Raw genomic sequence first — 22,675 nt, 5'->3', positions numbered from 1 at the left:
GCTTGTAACCCTAAACAGAAATCCCTATATTGTGCAAAGTTGTCAAAAGAACATGACGTGTATTTGAAGGCAAGGAGAGGAGGATAATGAATTCTAATCAATGACAAAATAGTATGATCGGAGCCCTATTTAAAATAACCATGTTATACATAGGATTTAGGGAAACCGCATTATACATTGATAGCAGAGCTTTCCCTGTTTTTCTAACATTTTCTTTAGTCATTTAGCGTCCTCTATGTATAGATACTATACAAAAAGAGATTAGTATTTGCGGGCACGTTTTCAATGTAACTGAGGAAAGTGCTAAGGGTTTTGATCGGTACACATTCGTTGCGACAAATTAGGGCGCGTTTTCTAACTTGGATTACGGAATGAGAATGATTTGAATAGAAAAAAGCGCGCGTTCGTTTATCCCGCGTTCCCATTCCGGAATGGAATAAAGGCCATTCCGTTCATTCTGCTACCTGTAGCAGAATGAGTCGAATGCCATTCTGAACATTCTTTACCTCCCATTCCAGAATGATAGGAAATAAACGCGCTCTTAATTACACTCGTTATTTCATTCCCAAATGATTTACTATTTACCCCAAAATTTTACTTGACAGCAAAACGTCTTTGCTAAAAAAAAATTCAGGTAACATGTTTTATCACTGCTTATACTAAGGGCACATTGTTAATTGGATTTGACAAAGCATCATTATTACGTGCATTAATTGAGGGTAAAGCATGAGTCCATCTTTGCCTTAGGGTGTTATAAATGATCACTTCATGAACGCTTTTCTGTTATTGCTGTATTGTTGACTTCCCGCTACGCTATTAGCCCATCAAAGACGGTCATTACTGACATCTGCTAGAGGGTTTCGAAGCGCAAGCTAGGAAGGAGGGGGGAGGGGAGAAAAATATAACTACAGTAACTGAACTGGAGAGTAGAGCGCAAGACTGCGATTTAAGAATCTATTTTTTTATTCGCATTTTAAAAGTATAAAAATACTTTCAAATAATATAATGGAAAATAGTTGCTCATTTTTTTACATATATTTATACATTTCACTTTTGCTCAATTTTGTTTGAATTACTGTTATAAATATATAATCACTTTACACTATAAACATCCTATCTCCTTTATCACGATCAATGAATTTCCCAACTCAAAATCTCGGCTGCATTACCACGGCCAAACAATACGGCGTGAAACTAATATAGTTCTATAAGCTGTACAGAAATAATACAAAAACATTACGGTTGTTCCTTCTTTTTAGAGGCTTTCTCTGGTAAATATGTACAACTAATAGGCGGACTTTAGCCCATTTATTTGTCAGGTCGTTTGTTGATTCCGCCTGCCGAAGAAATAGGGTCAATCACGAACATTTTTGTAGTCGCAGAGAGCCCAATGAGAATAAGAAACTGTTAAATCTCCGCTTGTAACTCGACCTTACATCTCGACAGGGCACGACGAAAATGAAGTTTGCCATATCACAGCGCGTTGGGGTTGTAGTGCCCGAGGGAGATCTGGGTATGGCGATCTCTTATGCCTAGTGCACACTAGCAACATAACGACATGGGCGCGCGCACTATGTTCAGCCCGACATAACGACATGGACATAATGACATAAAAGAAAAAACAATAATCCAGTACAAGTTTTCACCTTGAGCCAAAATAGTGCTCGACTTTGTAGGAGCTTATGTAGATCAGTAATGAACGACTCAGTTCAATTAGTTTAACACAGTTCTGTTTCGTGGACCAACCGTAAGGTTGCTCCACTCCTCAGTTAAACCTTTTTACAACTGTAACACTGACGTACGTACAAGCGCGCGCTTGACAATCTTATAACGCGCGCAGTTTGTAACGGCCATATTATATATAAGCTTTTTTTTATTCCAATTCCAATAAATACCAATACAGGTATATTAGGATAATATACAAAGTAGGTTGGCTTATATGCCTATCCTCTATTCATAATATTTAATTACATCATCACAAAATTTCAGGACTAGGCTCGTAATGGAGTCATCTGTTAAGCTCATAATATACAAAAAAAGGTATTTTGGCCTTAACAGTTTGAAAGAGTTATTGATTGCAAATAGATCATTAAAAAATACTCGACGTATATCATTGACATAGTCGCATTCCATTAAGGTATGGTACTCATCCCCAACCATATTTTTTTCACATTTTTCACAAATCCTTAATTCATAAGGTAAACTTTTATAGCGGCCTGTTTCAATTGCTAGTTTGTGTTTGTGTTAAATTTTGCATCTCACGAAACCATACATAATTTCGTAGACGTACGTCAGTGTTACAGTTGTAAAAAGGTTTAACTGAGGAGTGGATCAACCTTACGGTTGGTCCAAGAAACAGAACTGTATTAAACTAATTTACCTGGATGAACTGAGTCGTTCATTACTGATCTAAAAGAAAAAAACATGTTTTTTCTCTTATGTCATTAAGTCCATGTCCTTATGTCGAAGATAAGAGTGCGCGCGCCCATGTCGTTATGTCGAAGATAAGAGTGCGCGCGCCCATGTCGTTATGTCGAAGATAAGAGTGCGCGCGCCCATGTCGTTATGTCGATAGTGTGCACTAGGCATTACAGACAGACACGCGCCACCGTGGCAACCCAAAAATGCTATAGAAATCAACCAATTGTGGTGCATAGGAAGCACCGTTACAAGCATTGAAATTAGCCAATGTATCCGACGCGATTTTATAACATCGGGAAATCTTGTCAATCAAAACTACGATTCTCCTATCCTGATTGGCTAGAACATTTCTGTGCCACTGAGCGGGCGTAAGGAGTCGTTCATTTTGATATCTGACGGGGAGGTGATGGATCATTTTCCTGCCAGATAAATAGTTTGCTCTTTAGGGTAAAAGTGATGGGGATGCTCGTCGGGAAATTCGAAAAATACCCCTAAAAAATACCGGCACACCAAAAACTGCTACCCTAAAAAATACCCCAGAAGCCCTAAAAATACAAATTTCTTAGAGAAAAGCCCATAATTCCTCGGATACCCCCTAAAAATACCTGAGACCCGATTTTGACCCCTAAAAAATACGACGAGCATCCCTATCAGGTCAACATGGGAATCCCCCCAAGGAGTTCGCTCATGGTCGTCACCCCATATATCTCGTAACATTATATGATCCTGAAGTTTACTGTCAAGACAGTGATGAGTGTGTGGCTCCACCTTTTCCTGACGCTCAATTCTATCCATGTCAGAGTGAACACACTGGCGCTAAGAACTACTGTCGCCTTTTGATGCCTTGATGCTGTTCAGCTCCTTGAGGATCGACGCCTTCTCCGCCTCCAAGTCACCCACATGTTTACGCAAAGAGTTGAGCTGTGGAGAGCACAACGTATTAGGCTACCACTAGGGAGGGGTGAGGCAAGTCAGGCTACCACTAGGGAGGGGTGAGGCATGTCAGGCTACCACTAGGGAGGGGCGGAATAAAGATCAATGCAAGTTTGGTTATCACGAGGGATGGGTGGGGGAAAGGTCAAGGCAATCTAACCTACTACTAGAAAGGGGTGGAATAGTGATCAAGGCAAGCTTGGCCCCACTAGGGAGGGGTTTGTAAATATCACGGTAGGGTGAGGGGGGTGAGTGAGTTAACCTAACACTAGGGAGGGGGTGGGGTAAAAAAATCACAGCGAGTTTTAAGACTATACCACTAGGGAGGGGTGGGAAAAAGTTAACAGGAAATTAGGCTACTACAAGGGGGGAGGGTGGAGAGTTGTGGAAATCATGATAAGGGTAATCCATTCAAGATTGGGATTGAGGACCTATCTTTTCGAAATCCTTTAGAGTAGGGGAGAGAATATATATTTGGAGGGGGTGCATACTGTTAATACAGGGGGCACGTATAAAAGGTGCAAAAAAAAAGCATACAGTTAAAATGCTCGAGGCTGGGGGTGATTTTATCGCGAGGAAATTTAATCTATCGGCCGCCATCTTAGTTTCGACGCAGCGCGCGCTGTCTCACGGGATGAGCTGATTATCACTCCTAGTATAGATAATGGACTTGCGGTACGAGAGACATCCTATAGAAGAATCTGTAGAACCCAATGATCGCCTTACCTGCACCGAGAGCCCCGAGGTAACGCTACGCGTAGGCGAAGATTTCTTATCATCGGCTGACGTCACGTGACCAGTATCACTTTCAGGCGAGCCCAGCTTAGTGTCCCTTGATAATGAAGTGCTACGCGGGGTGTCTGTGTACACAGGAACCCCATCACTTTCGGTACTGCTTACAGGAGAATTGAGTTCTTTTTTTACTCCATTAGGCATGGATGTCTTCATTAGTAAATTATTCACACGCTCAAGTAAGGACGCAGTGCGGGTCTTCCCAGGAGACACCACGAGCATACCTATTCCCCTGTTAGGCGAGGTGTTGGGGGATAGCCCCGTGGGGGATCTACTGGAGTTCAGGGATCGACTTAGCTCCCTATTCTCGTGTTGAAACGCGAGGTATTTCTTCTCGATATTTCGCTTCTCTTTGTGCACGTCCTTGAGAATGGTTTCAAGCTCACGGATCTCCCGCCAAATTTCCTTTCTCTTCCCCTTGGGTGTCCTACCAGTGTGCTCCCTTTGATACTTGACTTCGCCTTCGGTGATTTCTAGCGTTCCTTTGAGCACCTTATTCTCATGTCTCAGAGCCTCTATCTCTTCCTTATAGCTAGCGATCTTGGCGCGGTCTGAGGAATTCTGTCTCTGCGCTTCATGGAGCTCTACTAGCATGCTGCTATTGCTCTCTTTAGTTTCCTCAAGCGCGGCTTCTATATCATTTATCTTACCCTCCAGACACTGGATCATGGCTTGATCCGCGCTCGCACCAGTTCTTAACGCTTTGTTCTGACGCTCAAGATCCGACAAACGCGTCTCAAACGCCTCCAGCTCGCACGAGGAGATTGGGACCTCGTCATCTAAACACAGCTTTTCGCTACGACCATAAATATCCAAATCATTCCCCTCCGGAGTACTCCCCTCACTCAATTGTTTGACCTCGTCTTCCAGTATCTTGTTTTCATTGTCAAGCTCGAGACATTCCTTCCTAAGGTCTAGGTTTTCATTCTGTAACTCGCGAATCTGTCCCTCGTACTCAACTCTCATATCCAGAATTTCTTTCTCCAATAGCTCAATTCTCTCTGAGAGGAAATCGCTCTCGCCCGTTTTAGTCGCGTATTCGTGTTTCATTGAAGCCATCTCATCCTCCGCCTCTTGCATTCTCTGCCGCAACTCGAAGTACTCCTCCTCGTAATTTCGTTTCGCGTCCAGTTCATTTTGAAGTCGGAAATTCTCCTGTGCGAGCATGTCGAGTTGCGTGCGCATCTGAAGAATTATATCAGATTCGGCCTCGTCAAAGTCCTCTTCCACTTTGAGCAAATTCTCGTATTTCTGAACCTCCTCGCTGGCAATTTCAGCGATTGTCTCATGTAGTTTCTGCTCTACTTTAGCCGGGATCTGCTCCAATGGCGTGCCCTCATAGGCCATTTCCAGCCTCTCCTTTAAGAGCTGTAAGGTATCGATCTTGGCTTGCTCAACTTGAAGTTTGTACTTCAAGGCTGTTTGCTCGATAGAGTTCAGATACATCATAAATTGGTCATTGTCGTCGTCATATAGACCCTCTTCAGTATCATAAAACTCTTCTTCGATTTGTGATTTATCCTTGACCCCTGTTGAATCAGAATCGATATGCTGAGTGTCTTGGACGTCCGTTAACTCTGACAACGACTTTGAATTCAAGTCACTGTCGGACTGTAGACGTGATGTACTCGCGGTTGTGCTGTCTTGTTCGATTTCCACATGACTGCTCGAGCCGTTTACGGTAGAGCCTCCAGGCGGAATCTCCGCGCTCGGCATTTCTAGTTCTTCCTTGGGTTGTTCAGTCACGTTCTCACCCTTGTGATTTGTGCTAGAACCCCTCTCCTCTCCATTAACAGAACTCTTCGCGGTGGTGGTTGTATGGCGATTTTCGCTCGCACTGTCGCGCCCTTTGCTAAGCGCATCATCAACATTTCCTTCCTTTGCTAATTTCTCCCCTCTAATCGCGGTTGGTGGATCTGATTGTAATCCCGTATCATCACTGTTACTATTCGCATCCACGTTGCTCGGTTTAGACTTAACCTCATTCTTTCCACTCGTAGGTACACTCAATACGCTTTCACTTGCGCCGAAGCCCACCGGTAAATAACCCCTGTGCACTGCATCAAGCATAAACTCTAGGAATCTCCGATCGACTGCGCTATAAAGTTGATCAATTTGCCGCCGAGCGCTAGGCTCTTCGGCGCTCAAAAAGTTCGCATTGCAGTCCGCAGTCTTCATATCATCTGGTTGTTGTGAGCGATCTTTCTCAGTTTTTACCGGTGATCTTTCCAGAGACTTCCGGCGCTGAGAAGGTTTCTGCGAGAACAACATTGAAAGCATGATGAGCGCCAATGAACCTGAGAAAAACGGTATAGAATACGCGCGGTCCTTTCCATGCGTGACATTAGCCCTTACGCGGAACCTTTAAGCGCTTTGCGTTTAATTAAGCCTCGCAAAACGTGAAGCATCCAAAAGGCTTTTTTCGTCCACATAATTCAAGCTGAAGAAACTCAATATTTTGACCTGCAAAAACGTCCTGCATTGGTTGCTATAGCTCGTGCGTGACAATAACCCATAATGAGCACAATACATAAGTCTGATGGTGGAAGCATCCAGATAACGGCTTACGCATGATTACAAGTTAATGAAAGTATGGCTGACTGCAGATTGACCTATAGAGCAACAAAGTTATGTCTGCGTCTATAACGGAGAATCAGCAAAATATCGGATGTCATCTATATGCTATTTATTAATCTAAAATAGATGTATATATTGAACAAGGACGTTTCCAGGCGCATGATAAGCGGCAAAGACGATTTGGAAACCCGGCTTATGGGTCTAAAGAAAAACCTTAAGAGAGTATGTCATTAAAATATAAGTACATAAAAAATGCCACGTCGTGCATGCCAAAAAACAAAACAAAATAACAATGCCATTCTTTCCAGTCGTTTGTCACAAAAAATATTAACATGGTATAGAATATTCAATAATAACCATCATCATCATCTTCATCTTCTAGAACTTTTAATCACCATCATTTTTTTATTTGAATTACTTTTGATTTAATACCATAATTAGCTCACTGCGACGATGCGACGATGCTGGTGTTGTTGTTGATAATTATGATGATGATCATGATGGATATGATGACGATGACGACGATGATGATGACCGTTAAGTTTACGTCGTCTACAGCGACAGAAGAATCACTCACGTGCAACTAAAATCATGCGCTTGAATAGTTCTCTCAGCGATGACATCTAACGTTAACTTATAGTAAGACGAAAAAAATTGTAAAGTACGACTACCCTTCGCCGCGACTTATCTGCTTGGTACAGGATATGCATGTTACATGGGATGTACATCAGTGTATAACGAATTCCGTGACCACATTTTTGGTCATTAACAGCTTATATCCTACCATTTGTTTCAGCATTATAGTAAACAATTATATGCCTTATTTTTCATACCATTAGCCAGACCACAGACAGTGACCATACCTTTTTAAACTTTGGTGTTAGCGGTTGATATTTGACAGCTTGCAGCTTTTCTTGGAGTGACTGTTGGGACAGATAACAAGATGGATAAAATGATAAAGATCGGTTCTCACTGAAAGGTGCGTGCTCTTACGCTGTTGCGTACCATAGAAAATCAAGAACTAATTGCGTTACGCTCTTGTGTACCAATAACAATCAGGAACCAATTGCGTTACGCTTGTGTACCAATGGTAATCGAGAACTAATTGCGTTATGCTCCTGTGTACCAATAAAAATTGGGAACTACTTGCGTTACGCTTGCGTAGTGACAACCATTTTTTTTAGTATTTTTAAATAAGGTATTAAAATACCTTAAAATACTAAACATCTAAACTAGTGAGTTGGGTTGCGTTCAATGGTTGCAGGGGAAGTTCTTATTTAACTCTTGAACAGAGGGGAAAAAAGGAAATAGATTACCCCTTATACACTCTTTTTCATGTATAAGAACTTTTTTAATAAAAACATTTGTTTATAAGAACGTCCAGTCTGTGATTTCAGCAAATTCTAAGATCATGCAGAGGCTCAGATAGCAGCTAGATATTGTTTGGTTAGTGTGATGCCCTTTAAAATGCAGAATCAAATTGTGTCCATAATAAAGACGACTGCCTAGCCTGTCTATATCACGTACAGGCAGAATCTGTCCGTGCTCATGTCTTGTTTACTCTCATCCACGAATGTGCGAGCATCAATAGCGTGGGAAAATTTGAGAGATAAATATGCAATAAGCACTGAGCCATGAGTATGATGCCTGGTGCACACTATTGACATAACGACATAGGCGCGTACACTCTTATGTTCATATGTTCAAGTGTGAATGGTTCGACATTAAGACATAAGCCCGACATAATGACATGTACATAACGGCATAAGGGGAAAAAAACATGTTTTTATATTATTATGTCTATAACGTAATGTCGGGCTGAGCATGAGTGCGCGCGCCTATGTCGTTATGTCGTTAAGTCACTAGTGTACCAGGCATGACATAAGCGTGGCCAAAATCAAAATGTCAATAAAGAAGTAGCTGCGATTATTTACAGCCAAATTCGTTGTTGCGCGACCTCGGCGAATCCAAAATCCTTGTCTCATTTGGAAATAGCGCGTAGTCAGACACTAGCTTTGGGGGCGGTTTGTCTGGCTTTGATTGTTTGGTTTGATTGACTACGCGCTATTCCCAAACGAAGAAAGGAATTTTCGATTCTGAGAGGTCGCGCAACAACGAATTTGGCTATAAAGTTCCCTTGTCAGTTACACCTTTGTTATTGTTTTCATTCAATATTGGAAGGCATATAATATACTAAAATCTCGAAATAACCATCTAAAAACAAAGTTTCATACTTTATGTGCCAAATTCAGTTGAAAATATTGCTTTGGTTTCCTCAAATCAGCCGATGGAAATGGATGCTTTTTCACGTTGGTTCTTTGCTAGGATGACAAAATGGCGGCTGACAAAGGCTGTTTAAGTTAATTATATTCGGTAGACTGCAGTACAGTGCGAAACGGAGAAACCGCAAAAGGATTCAAAAAATGGTTGGCATCTAGATGTGAAAAAAGTCGAAAATATATATACGAGCACCTGTCATTGTTGACTGACAGTGTGGCCAATATCAATGTTGGATAAACATCAATGATAAATATACGACGAGACCCAGTCATAGCGCGCAAGAGAACTAAACTGATGGAGAGTTTAGACAACATAGATAACGATCGCCCGTCATTTGAAAATTAGCGGTCATTTACGGACGTCTTTTTACCGCTTGCAGACACTAAACTTCTTAACTTGTTATGTAGTACAATTCTTTTTAATCTACACCAATAGATCTCCCATAGATTCTGCAGACTGGCTTGTTTTAACGCTACGAAGTTATACAAAATATTAATTCTAAACCCATAAAAAAAACATCTAAGATGTTACCAATCGTATAAGGGCCCCTTTTTATTCTTTTTTCACGTTATTTATTTTGTTATTTTATTACTTATTTCATTTAGACAAGTTAACAATATGTCGAGACTCAACTTTATGCTTTAGCTTAAGTTTGGTTCACATCATTTGCTCGAGTTTTTTTGAGAATTTAGAAATACGATATCGAAAAGTCGCGGTTAGTGTTTGCAAGTTAGTGTAGTTTTTGTATCGCGCACGAGTATGGAAAAAAAAATAGATGTACAAGACGAGCCAATATGAATTACATCAATTGTGTCAAAGCCAATAACACAAATGAATTGCAATTATATTCATGACACGAAATATAAAAGTTTAAGATATACATTGTATTTTGACCAAACCATGCGCGAAGCACAAAACTATAAACAGACAAACTTTGTAGTAAAACACGCTAGCTGTTTAAAGCAATTTAAGAATAAAGAAAGCTGATGGTATTCGCATGCATTAGCTAAAAGATAAGGATTACGAAAACACGGAAGCAAAGCGTGCGTGAAGAAAATATGATTTTTTCCAACACGTTTTACACTCTTTTTTGAACGTCTAATTTTCAGTTGAGGCTGGGCCGTCCTTATTTTTGGAGCATTTTAAGGCTGAAAATGTTCTTAACGATGTTCTTAAATTTAAGTGCTTATAAAATATAGTATCCAATATCAAGTGATATATATCCCCCTACCTGTATCGCCTCGTGTGACTTCGCTTGCTGTTCAACAAGACTTTGCAGAGTGTTCGGAGAGACTGAAAAAGATAGGGAGAATCATAAAAATTAGATTGGTTTTCCGTTGAAACAATCACAATACTATGAACACACAAATTTCTAGTTCTCCAAGAATATCAGCGTCCTTATGCTCACATGCATAAGAAATAGACACGAGTCGATATCTGCAAAGAATTTAAAAACCCTGGCCACAATCACTGCTCCTCCACAATACTTTAATTTTCAATGAAGGGTATATATTCCTTGGCTAATATTATCTCATTAAAGGCATAAGAAAGTATCAGAAATACCGGTACAAGGTTTAGAGTCATTCATATTAGAGTCATTCTTTCAAGCATAAAGCATAGCTCCAGGATATATCACACAACAAGACAGATAAACTATACGACAAAACCCAGACAACTGACAGAAAAAAATTAAATGAGCACACGGTACAAGGTTTAGAGTCATTCATATTAGAGTCATTCTTTCAAGCATAAAGCATAGCTCCAGGATATATCACACAACAAGACAGATAAACTATACGACAAAACCCAGACAACTGACAGAAAAAAATTAAATGAGCACATCAAACAGAAAGTACTATATGCAGATCAGTTTTCAAAGGAAATTCAAAAAGTTAGTTAACCATATTCATTATTTATAACTAAAAAGCCACAAGTTATTCCTTCTTGAACTCAAGTTTCTTAAACATAAAACCCAGTTGCAAGAATATATCAGAATTTATTCATTTAGTAATCCTGCCATGTAAGAGTATAGCGTTGATCGGAAGTTGCATTTCTCATGATCACCTGTCCCACTGGTGGTGTTATTGCTGTCCTCATCGGTGCCAACGTCAAACTCCATAAAAGCCTCTTACTTTGCACACCAATTATAACGTTTCGGCGGTCATATCCATGTGGCACGCTTCTAAATGGCTAAGTGTTTCTCTAGGTGTTTCCATTAATACCGACATTTTAAGAGTTATCGATGCTATTGTTAATATGTTATGTTGTCTCGAGTATAAGGCGATGTTATCGCTTCCCGGTATATACTTCATAGGGAACGAAAAAAGGGCCTGACACTCGGGCTTGTCGTCCCGTTAGTCGGCTGGATCTAAGTCAATACGACCTGCACATGCGCGCCATCGTGTTGGCATGGGCTCTACATACATTCGGTTTTTTTTGTTATAGCTTTATTGGACAAGAAATGTTATATATAAAATAGATGAACAATGAGGTCATGCGTAATTTGGCACTAGGGCCATCAGGGCCGTAGCAGGCCTCGAAATATTGGGGGGCAAAATACAGAAACATTAAGGAAATGGGGGCAGAGCCATGCCCCTACTGGACATTTCCATATTATTTTTTAATATATTGGGGGCACGTGCCCCTAGTTCCTCACCCCCTGCTACGGCCCTAGTTCCCCGCCCCCTGCTACGGCCCTAGTTCCCCGCCCCCTGCTACGGCCCTAGTTCCCCACCCCCTGCTACGGCCCTAGTTCCCCGCCCCCTGCTACGGCCCTAGTTCCCCACCCCCTGTTACGGCCCTAGTTCCCCACCCCCTGCTACGACCCTAGTTCCCCACCCCCTGCTACGACCCTAGTTCCCCACCCCCTGCTACGACCCTAGTTCCCAACCCCCTGCTACGACCCTAGTTCCCAACCCCCTGCTACAACCCTAGTTCCCAACCCCCTGCTACGACCCTAGTTCCCAACCCCCTGCTACGACCCTAGTTCCCAACCCCCTGCTACGACCCTAGTTCCCCACCCCCTGCTACGGCCCTAGTTCCCCACCCCCTGCTACGGCCCTAGTTCCCCACCCCCTGCTACGGCCCTAGTTCCCCACCCCCTGTTACGGCCCTAGTTCCCCACCCCCTGCTACGGCCCTAGTTTCCCACCCCCTGCTACGGCCCTAGTTCCCCACCCCCTGCTACGGCCCTAGTTCCCCACCCCCTGCTACGGCTCTAGTTCCCCGCCCCCTGCTACGGCCCTAGTTCCCCACCCCCTGTTACGGCCCTAGTTCCCCACCCCCTGCTACGGCCCTAGTTCCCCACCCCCTGCTACGGCCCTAGTTCCCCACCCCCTGATACGGCCCTGTCCATGCAGACGCACCTACCCCCCCCCTCCCCCACACACACACCCCTAAATTCAACTAATTTCAAATATAATGACAATAAAAACTAGTTGTGGTGGCTGCCATATCCGGTGCCATGCTATTCTATGTTGAATACATTGACAAGTAGCGTTTTCGAAGGCTCCCTGCCATTTATTGCCAATAATGTTATCTTTAGTTAGACCGGTTATGGCGTGCGATGTGTCCTAAGAAGGATCGACAGCTATTCATTGTTCCCGAACTGACGGAACTTCCCCCACCCCATCTCCTTCACGAAACGCGTCTGGTTAGCGCTCAGTTACTGGCCCTACTGGTGCTGTGTGTAAAGCTAGCGTTCTTTTGAAGCTCACTTATTCTTACTTGTATCTAGTACCCCTGTGTCATAGAACACAGTGATTCTGAAAAGGGATAAGATAAACGCGAACTTCGTCTGAAAGTCCTAAACCAATAAGGATGTACTTAAAGCTGCATTGTCACCAGTTTACTCCCGGTCAATTACGTAATAATATCCGATGATTTTAAACAGAAAACGCGAAAAATATTTCAAAATATTGAAAGTTGGAATTGGAAGTTTCTTTGAGGGTGTGATTGATAATTTAGAGCAGATGGCCTGTTAAATATCTCGGATTCTAATAGATTCTTTTGTCTTTTAACGGTTGAGGTTTCCGTCGGACCTCCGGAAGTAAACTGGTGACAATGCGGCTTTAATATGTGCATGTAAAAGTCGAACGTACCAAATAATGTCTCTACAGGAATAAGCCTTCTCACTATAATATTTTGTACTCACGCGGTGAAGTAATCTGAGCGTTGGGGGCGTGGCTCATTATCTTGCCCGGCGTCAACTTAACGGGGGTGACCACTGGTGTTCTGTCCGGAGTGTGTGGGGGCGCTCGCTTGGTTGGGGAAGTTCCTCCTTTGAAAACCTCCTCGCCTTTTCCCTCGCAAATCTTAAAGACGAAGTGAGAACGGTGACAAATAAGGTTATAAATAGCTCATTCTGACCGCCGCTTATTTGCGCAAATAACACGCGCCGACGAACATTGAAGCCGATTCAAAAGCCCAACTTGTTATGTTGCTTGTTTGCGCAGTGTGAGAATTGAGAACTATAGAGTTATTTTCTTTATTATACAAATGCATTTGTCGTCATAGTCGTAATTCAGTCAATCACTGCTTTCATTACAAATCGGTAGATTTCTTAACAAATTAAAAATATAAATGAATATATTACAAAAGCTTTGGCGCGTGCTATTTTGCTAGGGTGACAGAGACTTTTAAAAATTCGCGATAACGAGAATTCTATTAAAGTCTGAAAAACAGCGTGTCAATGTCTGCACTTTTATATTTTAATGAAGGCGTGACTTACCTTTCTTCGTAGTATCGCGAGGTAGATAAGAAGCGAGTATTCGTCGGCACAGCCCTCAAGCAACGCTGACGCGCTAGAATATTGAAGAGATAAATTAAAGTAGGTAGACGAAAAAATAATATATAATATCTTTTGAAATCTGTTCTATCTCTAGATGAAAAAAATTCGCAAGGCGCTGAGTGGAGGAAGGCGTTTATTCAAACTTTCCCCATAGGCTAGGCGCTTATTCAAATTTTCCCTTACATGCGCGGCGCTAATTCAGGGGAGGCGCTTATTTGAGCTATTACTACGGTACTACAATTATGTTAACCTTAAGATATTAGGGACGCCGAGGTTTCTCTGAGCAACGTCAAACACTTTCCTCAGGTCATTGGCTTGAAGAACCTAAACAATTAAATAAATAAATAAATAAATAAATAAATAAATAAATAAATAAATAAATAAATAAATAAATAACTAAAATGAATAAATAAAAATCAGAGTAAGTAAGTATAATAATGAACCAATAAATAAATCAATGAATCAATAAATAAAAGGAACGTGAGGAGGGAAATATATTCAGCAACCAATACTTTCAAGAAGTGGAAGGGTGGGGTGTGACAAGATAGTGTTCAGGAGTGGAAGGGTGGGGTGTGACGAGATAGTGTTCAGGGGTGGAAGGGTGGGGTGTGACGAGATAGTGTTCAGGGGTGGAAGGGTGGGGTGTGATAAGATAGTGTTCAGAAGTGGAAGGGTGGGGTGTGACAAGATAGTGTTCAGGAGTGGAAGGGTGGGGTGTGACAAGATAGTGTTCAGGAGTGGAAGGGTGGGGTGTGACAAGATAGTGTCAAGGAGTGGAAGGGTGGGGTGTGACAAGATAGTGTCAAGGAGTGGAAGGGTGGGGTGTGACAAGATAGTGTTCAGGGGTGGAAGGGTGGGGTGTGACGAGATAGTGTTCAGGGGTGGAAGGGTGGGGTGTGATAAGATAGTGTTCAGAAGTGGAAGGGTGGGGTGTGACAAGATAGTGTTCAGGAGTGGAAGGGTGGGGTGTGACGAGATGCTACCCAGGGGTGGGGAATGGAGGTGTGACAAGATGCTATCCAGGTGTGGAAGGGTGGGGTGTGACAAGATGCTACCCAGGGGTGGGGAATGGAGGTGTGACAAGATGCTATCCAGGTGTGGAAGGGTGGGGTGTGACAAGATAGTGTTCAGGGGTGGAAGGGTGGGGTGTGACAAGATAGTGTTCCGGGGTGGAAAGGTGGGGTGTGACAAGATAGTGTTCAGGAGTGGAAGGGTGGGGTGTGACAAGATAGTGTTCAGAAGTGGAAGGGTGGGGTATGACAAGATAGTGTTCAGGAGTGGAAGGGTGGGGTGTGACAAGATAGTGTTCAGAAGTGGAAGGGTGGGGTGTGACAAGATAGTGTTCAGGGGTGGAAGGGTGGGGTGTGACAAGATAGTGTTCAGGTGTGGAAGGGTGGGGTGTGACAAGATAGTGTTCAGGAGTGGAAGGGTGGGGTGTAACAAGATAGTGTTCAGAAGTGGAAGGGTGGGGTGTGAAAGATAGTGTTCAGAAGTGGAAGGGTGGGGTGTGACAAGATAGTGTTCAGGAGTGGAAGGGTGGGTTGTGACAAAATAGTGTTCAGGAGTGGAAGGGTGGGGTGTGAAAGATAGTGTTCAGAAGTGGAAGGGTGGGGTGTGACAAGATAGTGTTCAGGAGTGGAAGGGTGGGTTGTGACAAGATAGTGTTCAGGGGTTGAAGGGTGGGGTGTGACAAGATAGTGTTCAGGTGTGGAAGGGTGGGGTGTGACAAGATAGTGTTCAGGGGTGGAAGGGTGGGGTGTGACAAGATAGCGTCAAGGATTGGAAGGGTGGGGTGTGACAAGATAGTGTTCAGGAGTGGAAGGGTGGGGAGTGAAAAGATAGCGTCAAGGATTGGAAGGGTGGGGTGTGACAAGATAGTGTTCAGGGGTGGAAGGGTGGGGTGTGACAAGATAGTGTTCCGGGGTGGAAAGGTGGGGTGTGACAAGATAATGTTCAGGGGTAGAAGGGTGGGGTGTGACAAGATAGTGTTCAGGAGTGGAAGGGTGGGGTGTGACAAGATAGTGTTCAGAAATGGAAGGGTGGGGTATGACAAGATAGTGTTCAGGAGTGGAAGGGTGGGGTGTGACAAGATAGTGTTCAGAAGTGGAAGGGTGGGGTGTGACAAGATAGCGTTCAGGGGTGGAAGGGTGGGGTGTGACAAGATAGTGTTCAGGTGTGGAAGGGTGGGGTGTGACAAGATAGTGTTCAGGAGTGGAAGGGTGGGGTGTAACAAGATAGTGTTCAGAAGTGGAAGGGTGGGGTGTGAAAGATAGTGTTCAGAAGTGGAAGGGTGGGGTGTGACAAGATAGTGTTCAGGAGTGGAAGGGTGGGTTGTGACAAGATAGTGTTCAGGAGTGGAAGGGTGGGGTGTGAAAGATAGTGTTCAGAAGTGGAAGGGTGGGTTGTGACAAGATAGTGTCAAGGAGTGGAAGGGTGGGGTGTGACAAGATAATGTTCAGGGGTGGAAGGGTGGGGTGTGACAAGATAGTGTTCAGGAGTGGAAGGGTGGGGTGTGACAAGATAGTGTTCAGGGGTGGAAGGGTGGGGTGTGACAAGATAGTGTTCAGGTGTGGAAGGGTGGGGTGTGACAAGATAGTGTTCAGGAGTGGAAGGGTGGGGTGTAACAAGATAGTGTTCAGAAGTGGAAGGGTGGGGTGTGAAAGATAGTGTTCAGAAGTGGAAGGGTGGGGTGTGACAAGATAGTGTTCAGGAGTGGAAGGGTGGGTTGTGACAAGATAGTGTTCAGGAGTGGAAGGGTGGGGTGTGAAAGATAGTGTTCAGAAGTGGAAGGGTGGGTTGTGACAAGATAGTGTCAAGGAGTGGAAGGGTGGGGTGTGACAAGATAATGTTCAGGGGTGGAAGGGTGGGGTGTGACAAGATAGTGTTCAGGAGTGGAAGGGTAGGGTGTGACAAGATAATGTTCAGGGGTGGAAGGGTGGGGTGTGACAAGATAGTGTTCAGGGGTGGAAGGGTGGTTTGTGACAAGATAGTGTTCAGGGGTTGAAGGGTGGGGTGTGACAAGATAGTGTTCAGGGGCAGAAGAGTGGGGTGTGACAAGATAGTGTTCAGGGGTGGAAGGGTGGGGTGTGACAAGATAGTGTTCAGGGGTGGAAGGGTGGGGTGTGACAAGATAGTGTTCAGGGGTGAAAGGGTGGGGTGTGACAAGATAGTGTTCAGGGGTGGAAGGGTGGACTATGAAAAGATAGTGTTCAGGGGTGGAATGGTGGGGTATAACAAGTTAGTGTCAAGGTGTGGAAGGGTGGGGTGTGACAAGATAGTGTTCAGGGGTGGAGGGTGGGGTGTAACAAGATAGAGGGTGGGGTGTGACAAGATAGTGTTCAGGGGTGGAAGGGTGGGGTGTGATAAGATAGTGTTCAGGAGTGGAAGGGTGGGGTGTGACAAGATAGTGTTTAGAAGTGGAAGGGTGGGGTGTGACAAGTTAGTGTCAAGGTGTGGAAGGGTGGGGTGTGACGAGATAGTGTCAAGCAAGGTGTGGAAGGGTGGGGTGTGACAAGATAGTGTTCAGGGGTGGAAGGGTGGGGTGTGACAAGATAGTGTCAAGCAAGGTGTGGAAGGGTGGGGTGTGACAAGTTAGTGTCAAGGTGTGGAAGGGTGGGGTGTGACAAGATAGTGTTCAGGGGTGGAAGGGTGGGGTATGACAAGATAGTGTTCAGGGGTGGAAGGGTGGGGTGTAACAAGATAGTGTTCAGGGGTGGAAGGGTGGGGTATGACAAGATAGTGTTCAGGGGTGGAAGGGTGGGGTATGACAAGATAGTGTTCAGGAGTGGAAGGGTGGGGTGTGACAAGATAGTGTTCAAGGGTGGAAGGGTGGTTTGTGACAAGATAGTGTTCAGGGGTGGAAGGGTGGGGTATGACAAGATAGTGTTCAGGGGTGGAATGGTGGGGTATGACAAGTTAGTGTCAAGGTGTGGAAGGGTGGGGTGTGACAAGATAGTGTTCAGGAGTGGAAGGGTGGGGTGTGACAAGATAGTGTTCAAGGGTGGAAGGGTGGTTTGTGACAAGATAGTGTTCAGGGGTGGAAGGGTGGGGTATGACAAGATAGTGTTCAGGGGTGGAATGGTGGGGTATGACAAGTTAGTGTCAAGGTGTGGAAGGGTGGGGTGTGACAAGATAGTGTCAAGCAAGGTGTGGAAGGGTGGGGTGTGACAAGATAGTGTTCAGGGGTGAAAGGGTGGGGTGTAACAAGATAGAGGGTGGGGTGTGACAAGATAGTGTTCAGGGATTGAAGGGTGGGGTGTGACAAGATAGTGTTCAGGAGTGGAAGGGTGGGGTGTGACAAGATAGTGTTCAGGGGTTGAAGGGTGGGGTGTGACAAGATAGTGTTCAGGAGTGGAAGGGTGGGGTGTGACAAGATAGTGTTCAGGAGTGGAAGGGTGGGGTGTGACAAGATAGTGTTCAGGGGTTGAAGGGTGGGGTGTGACAAGATAGTGTTCAGGGGTGGAAGGGTGGGGTGTGATAAGATAGTGTTCAGGAGTGGAAGGGTGGGGTGTGACAAGATAGTGTTTAGAAGTGGAAGGGTGGGGTGTGACAAGATAGTGTCAAGGTGTGGAAGGGGGGGGTGTGACAAGATAGTGTCAAGGAGTGGAAGGGTGGGGTGTGACAAGATAGTGTTCAGGGGTAGAAGGGTGGGGTGTGACAAGATAGTGTTCAGGGGTCGAAGGGTGGGGTGTGACAAGATAGTGTTCAGGGAAGGAAGATATTTCCCAGAAATACTGAGATATTTCTCACAGATACTTAGATACAGAGTATATCACCACCTTCCTGTGGAAATGAATAGAGAGGTGGCCTACAGATGATTAATTCGAATTTTTCACAATAATCTCACCTCTTTGGATGTGACATCCTCCTCAAGAGGACAATATTTAGCAATGAGCTTTGCAAGAAATGACCCACTCTGCAAGCTATGACAAGAAAAAATGTGCAAGAAAATACAATCAGAGACAAAACCAGGATTTCTCCAGAGGATAGCTACTGTAGTAATAGAAGCTAGCCGTATTTGAGTGTGTGAATGTGTGGATAATTAAGCCTTTTTACATGATGCAAGGGTTGTGGGTGTGGAGGGGCTGGAGCTTCCTCAACAAGCACACACTTTTTTCCCCTCTCCCACCACACAACACACCCATTTGGAAATAAATTATCACCCCCCCCCCCCTCCCTCCCTCCCTTCCTTCCCTAACAACACACACACTTTTAGCATGAAATTATTTACATTAATGCAAGTTATTGTTTTTTATCCCTTCCCCTCTTCTAACACATCCAAATCACAGAGTTCTCAGCAGTTTGTGTGACATATTTGCAAAATGGCCTGAGTAAATCTCTTACGTGTCCATGAAGAATCCCTTCGTGTCAATACTTGTGTCTGGCAGCTCTCGAGAAATCCATTCAAGGAGAAACCTCTTCCCCATGCTGACAGATCGCTGGTACGCTGCTCGGTCTGAAATGTCCAGGTGATGTGTGAATAAGTTTTAAGCAGGATTCCAAGTTTACTAGATTGACTGATATGGGCTTAAGTTTACTAAATGGCTGATATTGGCACAAGTTTACTAGATTGATTGATATGGGCTTACTTATACTAGATTAACTGATATGATAACTCATTTTTATTAGATTGACTGATATTATCTCAAGTTTAATAGATAGACTGATATGGGCTTACTTTTTGTGTGAACATCAAAGTGGAGAATGATAATCCATAGTAGATCCAAGGTTTCTTTCAAGCTCCCCTCTGCTATGTCTATAATCAATGTAAACAGGGTTGTGAGATAAGGATGTCTTCTTCCTCAAATAAAAGGGATGTGGTAAGGGACTGATAGACAGAGTGAATAGAGGGGTAAAAGGGTGGAGATGGAAGGGAGTGGATGGATGAAAAGGGGAAAGAGAGAGGTAGGCGTGTACACAGAGGGGTGCGCAGGATCAGGGAGCACCCCCCCTTGATAGCCAAAAAGTGGGTCATTTTTTATTAAGGAATCTTCAAATCCTATGCTTTTTCCATAAGATACCTATGACTGCGCACCACCCTCAGCCTGGTACGCGTCAGGGTCAGGGGCGGATCTAGCCTTTTGCTAAAGGGGAGGTTTCTTTGAGTGACAAAGGGGGGAGGGGGAAATATTTTTTGTTTCATATGTCTTTCTGGACACCCAAAGGGGGGGTTTAAACCCCCTAAACCCTCCCCCTAGATCTGCTATTGAGGGTACACGCCTGAGACGGGAGGGAGAGTGGGGGTAGGATGGGGAAATACAGGGAAAGAAGAGGGAGGTTAAGGGTTAGAATGAAGGAAAGGGAGGGGTAAATGGGGGAAGTGAATGAAGAAAGGGAGGGTTATAAATAGGGTAATTATGAATTAATTATTCCTTTACCATCAGCAGATATATTCTTGGTGTCTATTCCATTAATTTCCAGGAAGTCAAGAACTGTTTGAACTTTTAAGTTGCTGGCTTCTGTAGAATTTAGCTATAGATACAAAAAATTGAAGTTAACTGCACCTCAACTTATACAAAAGTGCCCAAAAGGCTCTCTCATAACAGTGCATTTGTGTCCCCAAGCAACAAGAACAGAGATGTCACCCTCTACAAATGCTGACAATATGACATATTTTTGGAGATTCTTTCTTGCAATGTTTTGAAACTTTTAGCAATCAGATTTGCATAATTGTAAACATTAAAAAAATCTTGAAAAGAATGCCACAAAATAACATATCTTCCAAATTAGGAAGTCTGATTGGCTAATTTGGGGAAGGAATCATTTTCATTAGCGTTCCCAGGTGTTTACCTCTTGATCATTACACACCAATGGGCTGCCTGTGGTGAGCTCTATTAGCTTGCATAGGATCTGGCCATCCCTCAGGCAATCTTGAGTGGTTGCCGGGGTGACGTCGCATGCTGGGATGTATGACTTTATCCACTCGGCATATACCTATCAGAGAGACCTAATAAGTACAATATAGTGGGTAACGTCTGGGGGGTTAGTGACTAAGCTTAAATGTTTCGATAGTAACGCTATCTTAAGGGTATCCTTAAAATTGGTGGCAAATTGCTTAACCAGAATCTCTGCAGAAATGTATGTGTAGGGGAAGAGTATTCCAAACTGCTCCAAACAGCTAATGTGGCATATAGCACATTGGGTGAGGATAGTAAAAGACTAGAAAATATCTTTTTTTTCAAAATGAGATTGGGCCCCCCTGAGCAAACACTGGGTATGTATGCATGAGATATATATCTATAACATATCGATAAACAGGCCATACATTTTCAAGGTATAAAGATGTCTCTTGCAAAAATGCCCCTGAGCTATTCACATAATAATAGGTGGAAGGTAAATTCTAGCAAAAAGCCTGTAGCATATGGGAAGTGGATGGGTATGGGCAGTGAATGTGCAATTTACATGTACTTATGTATGTGTGTATATGTATATGTATGTGTGTTACGTGTATAAATCAATTTTCTTGATAAAAGACGACAAAAAGTTATTTTTTTAACCCCCCCCCCTCCCACAATCACACTTTTGGGGCCACTTTGTCACCCTGGTAGCATTCTTATTTTAAAATGCAATCAGCCCAACGGGTGAAGTAAGGTTTTTTTTTCGTGATCCGTGAACGCCCTTTTTTGTTTATTGTAAATCGTGAAAAGGACCAAAAATTAAAACCGTGATTGCTATAACCTTGCCGTCATTTATGCGAAATTTGATCAGTATGAATTGTGATCTATGCTCTTTAAAATCCGTTAATCGTGATTTCAGAAGATTGATCCTTGCTGGCAGTTTATCAGTTTATCGTGAAACGTGATTTCCGATTTTTTAAACTCGTGAAACGTGTAGGGACCCCCCCCCCTTTACCGCCCCTGACCCAGCCACAGTGAATATTTTTTTCATGCGAATTGACAAAATAGATGATACATACAGATTGTATACAAGCCGCCAATCAGGGGTTACAACGCTATAATAATAATAATAAGTGATAATATCACGACCCTTGAATGCTATACTTTTGTTGCTGTAACGCTTAATCAATTTTGATTTAATTAAAAGCAGATTGTAATAACAAAACACCACTCAAAGTGAAAATGTCGTTTAGTGTAGGATTATAATTTCATAGCTGAGACATTCTGAGCCGTAACAAGAATTCGATAACCTATAAGCAAACAGGACCAAAGGACGCTAACTTTTGACGGAAAAACTCTACAAAGTATATTACCCATAACTTTTCCAACAGCATATAATAATTCAATAACGAAGCCTTGTAAGTTGATATGTTTTTCAAGACATAGTTTTCTTACCTTTGTAATACCTTCGCTTGCACATTTTCCTTCACCAAGAGCCATTTTTTTTGGCCAGCCGTTATGAACGAATTCAAAAATCAAAATGTCTCAATAACCGACTGCTAATAGCCTATACATTTGCAGCAAATCGATACTCTGGCTGTGCTATATACCATGCTGATAAGAGCTAATTCGTTGATAAATGGTATCGTTTAAAAACGAAAATTTTATCCTTAGTGGAGAGCGGAAGGCGAGCTCTTCTAATCGCTTTGTTGACAACACGATACACGAAGACGAGATTCGAGAACGCTTTGCTACGCTTGGCTGAACACTCAAAGCGATTTTGTAAATGATTGAGAGGATTGAATTAGTAACGCCACCATGCAAAGATCACAAAATGGAAACACACATGCAATGGTTTTATGCAACTGGATAAAGCATTAATTAGTATTTAGAATGATGTTTCAATTTTTGGGGGATTCATTTGGAAATGAATAAAAATTTATATGAAAAATGCTTACGACTGCGCGCGACTGGGTGCAATTTTGTGATTGGTGTAATTCGTCACATGTCATTTTTCGCGGGAGTTTCATATCAGGCTCCCGAGTAGC

The 22,675-nt window shown here is 43.3% G+C and overlaps 1 protein-coding gene across 1 annotated transcript; it reads right to left on the bottom strand.

The window, feature by feature from the left end:
* Window positions 1–945: 945 nt before the first annotated feature.
* On the bottom strand, window positions 946–22,449 carry LOC5518614 (paramyosin). Its single transcript, XM_048734409.1, has 13 exons — window positions 22,083–22,449; window positions 20,581–20,724; window positions 20,169–20,262; window positions 19,469–19,546; window positions 19,135–19,246; window positions 18,638–18,713; window positions 14,042–14,115; window positions 13,732–13,804; window positions 13,156–13,315; window positions 10,235–10,296; window positions 7,587–7,646; window positions 4,081–6,402; window positions 946–3,342 (listed from the first exon to the last, which is right to left on the bottom strand). The coding sequence occupies exons 1-13, from the start codon at window positions 22,125–22,127 to the stop codon at window positions 3,238–3,240; spliced, it is 3,405 nt and encodes a 1,134-aa protein (XP_048590366.1). The 5' UTR covers window positions 22,128–22,449; the 3' UTR covers window positions 946–3,237.
* Between the last annotated feature and the right edge of the window lie 226 nt (window positions 22,450–22,675).

This window comes from Nematostella vectensis, chromosome 11 (genome assembly GCF_932526225.1).
Source record: "Nematostella vectensis chromosome 11, jaNemVect1.1, whole genome shotgun sequence".
In the NCBI taxonomy this organism is placed as follows: Eukaryota; Metazoa; Cnidaria; class Anthozoa; order Actiniaria; family Edwardsiidae; genus Nematostella; species Nematostella vectensis.
The sequence above is the reverse complement of the archived record's forward strand: the minus strand, read 5'-3'. Positions and strand labels throughout refer to the sequence as shown.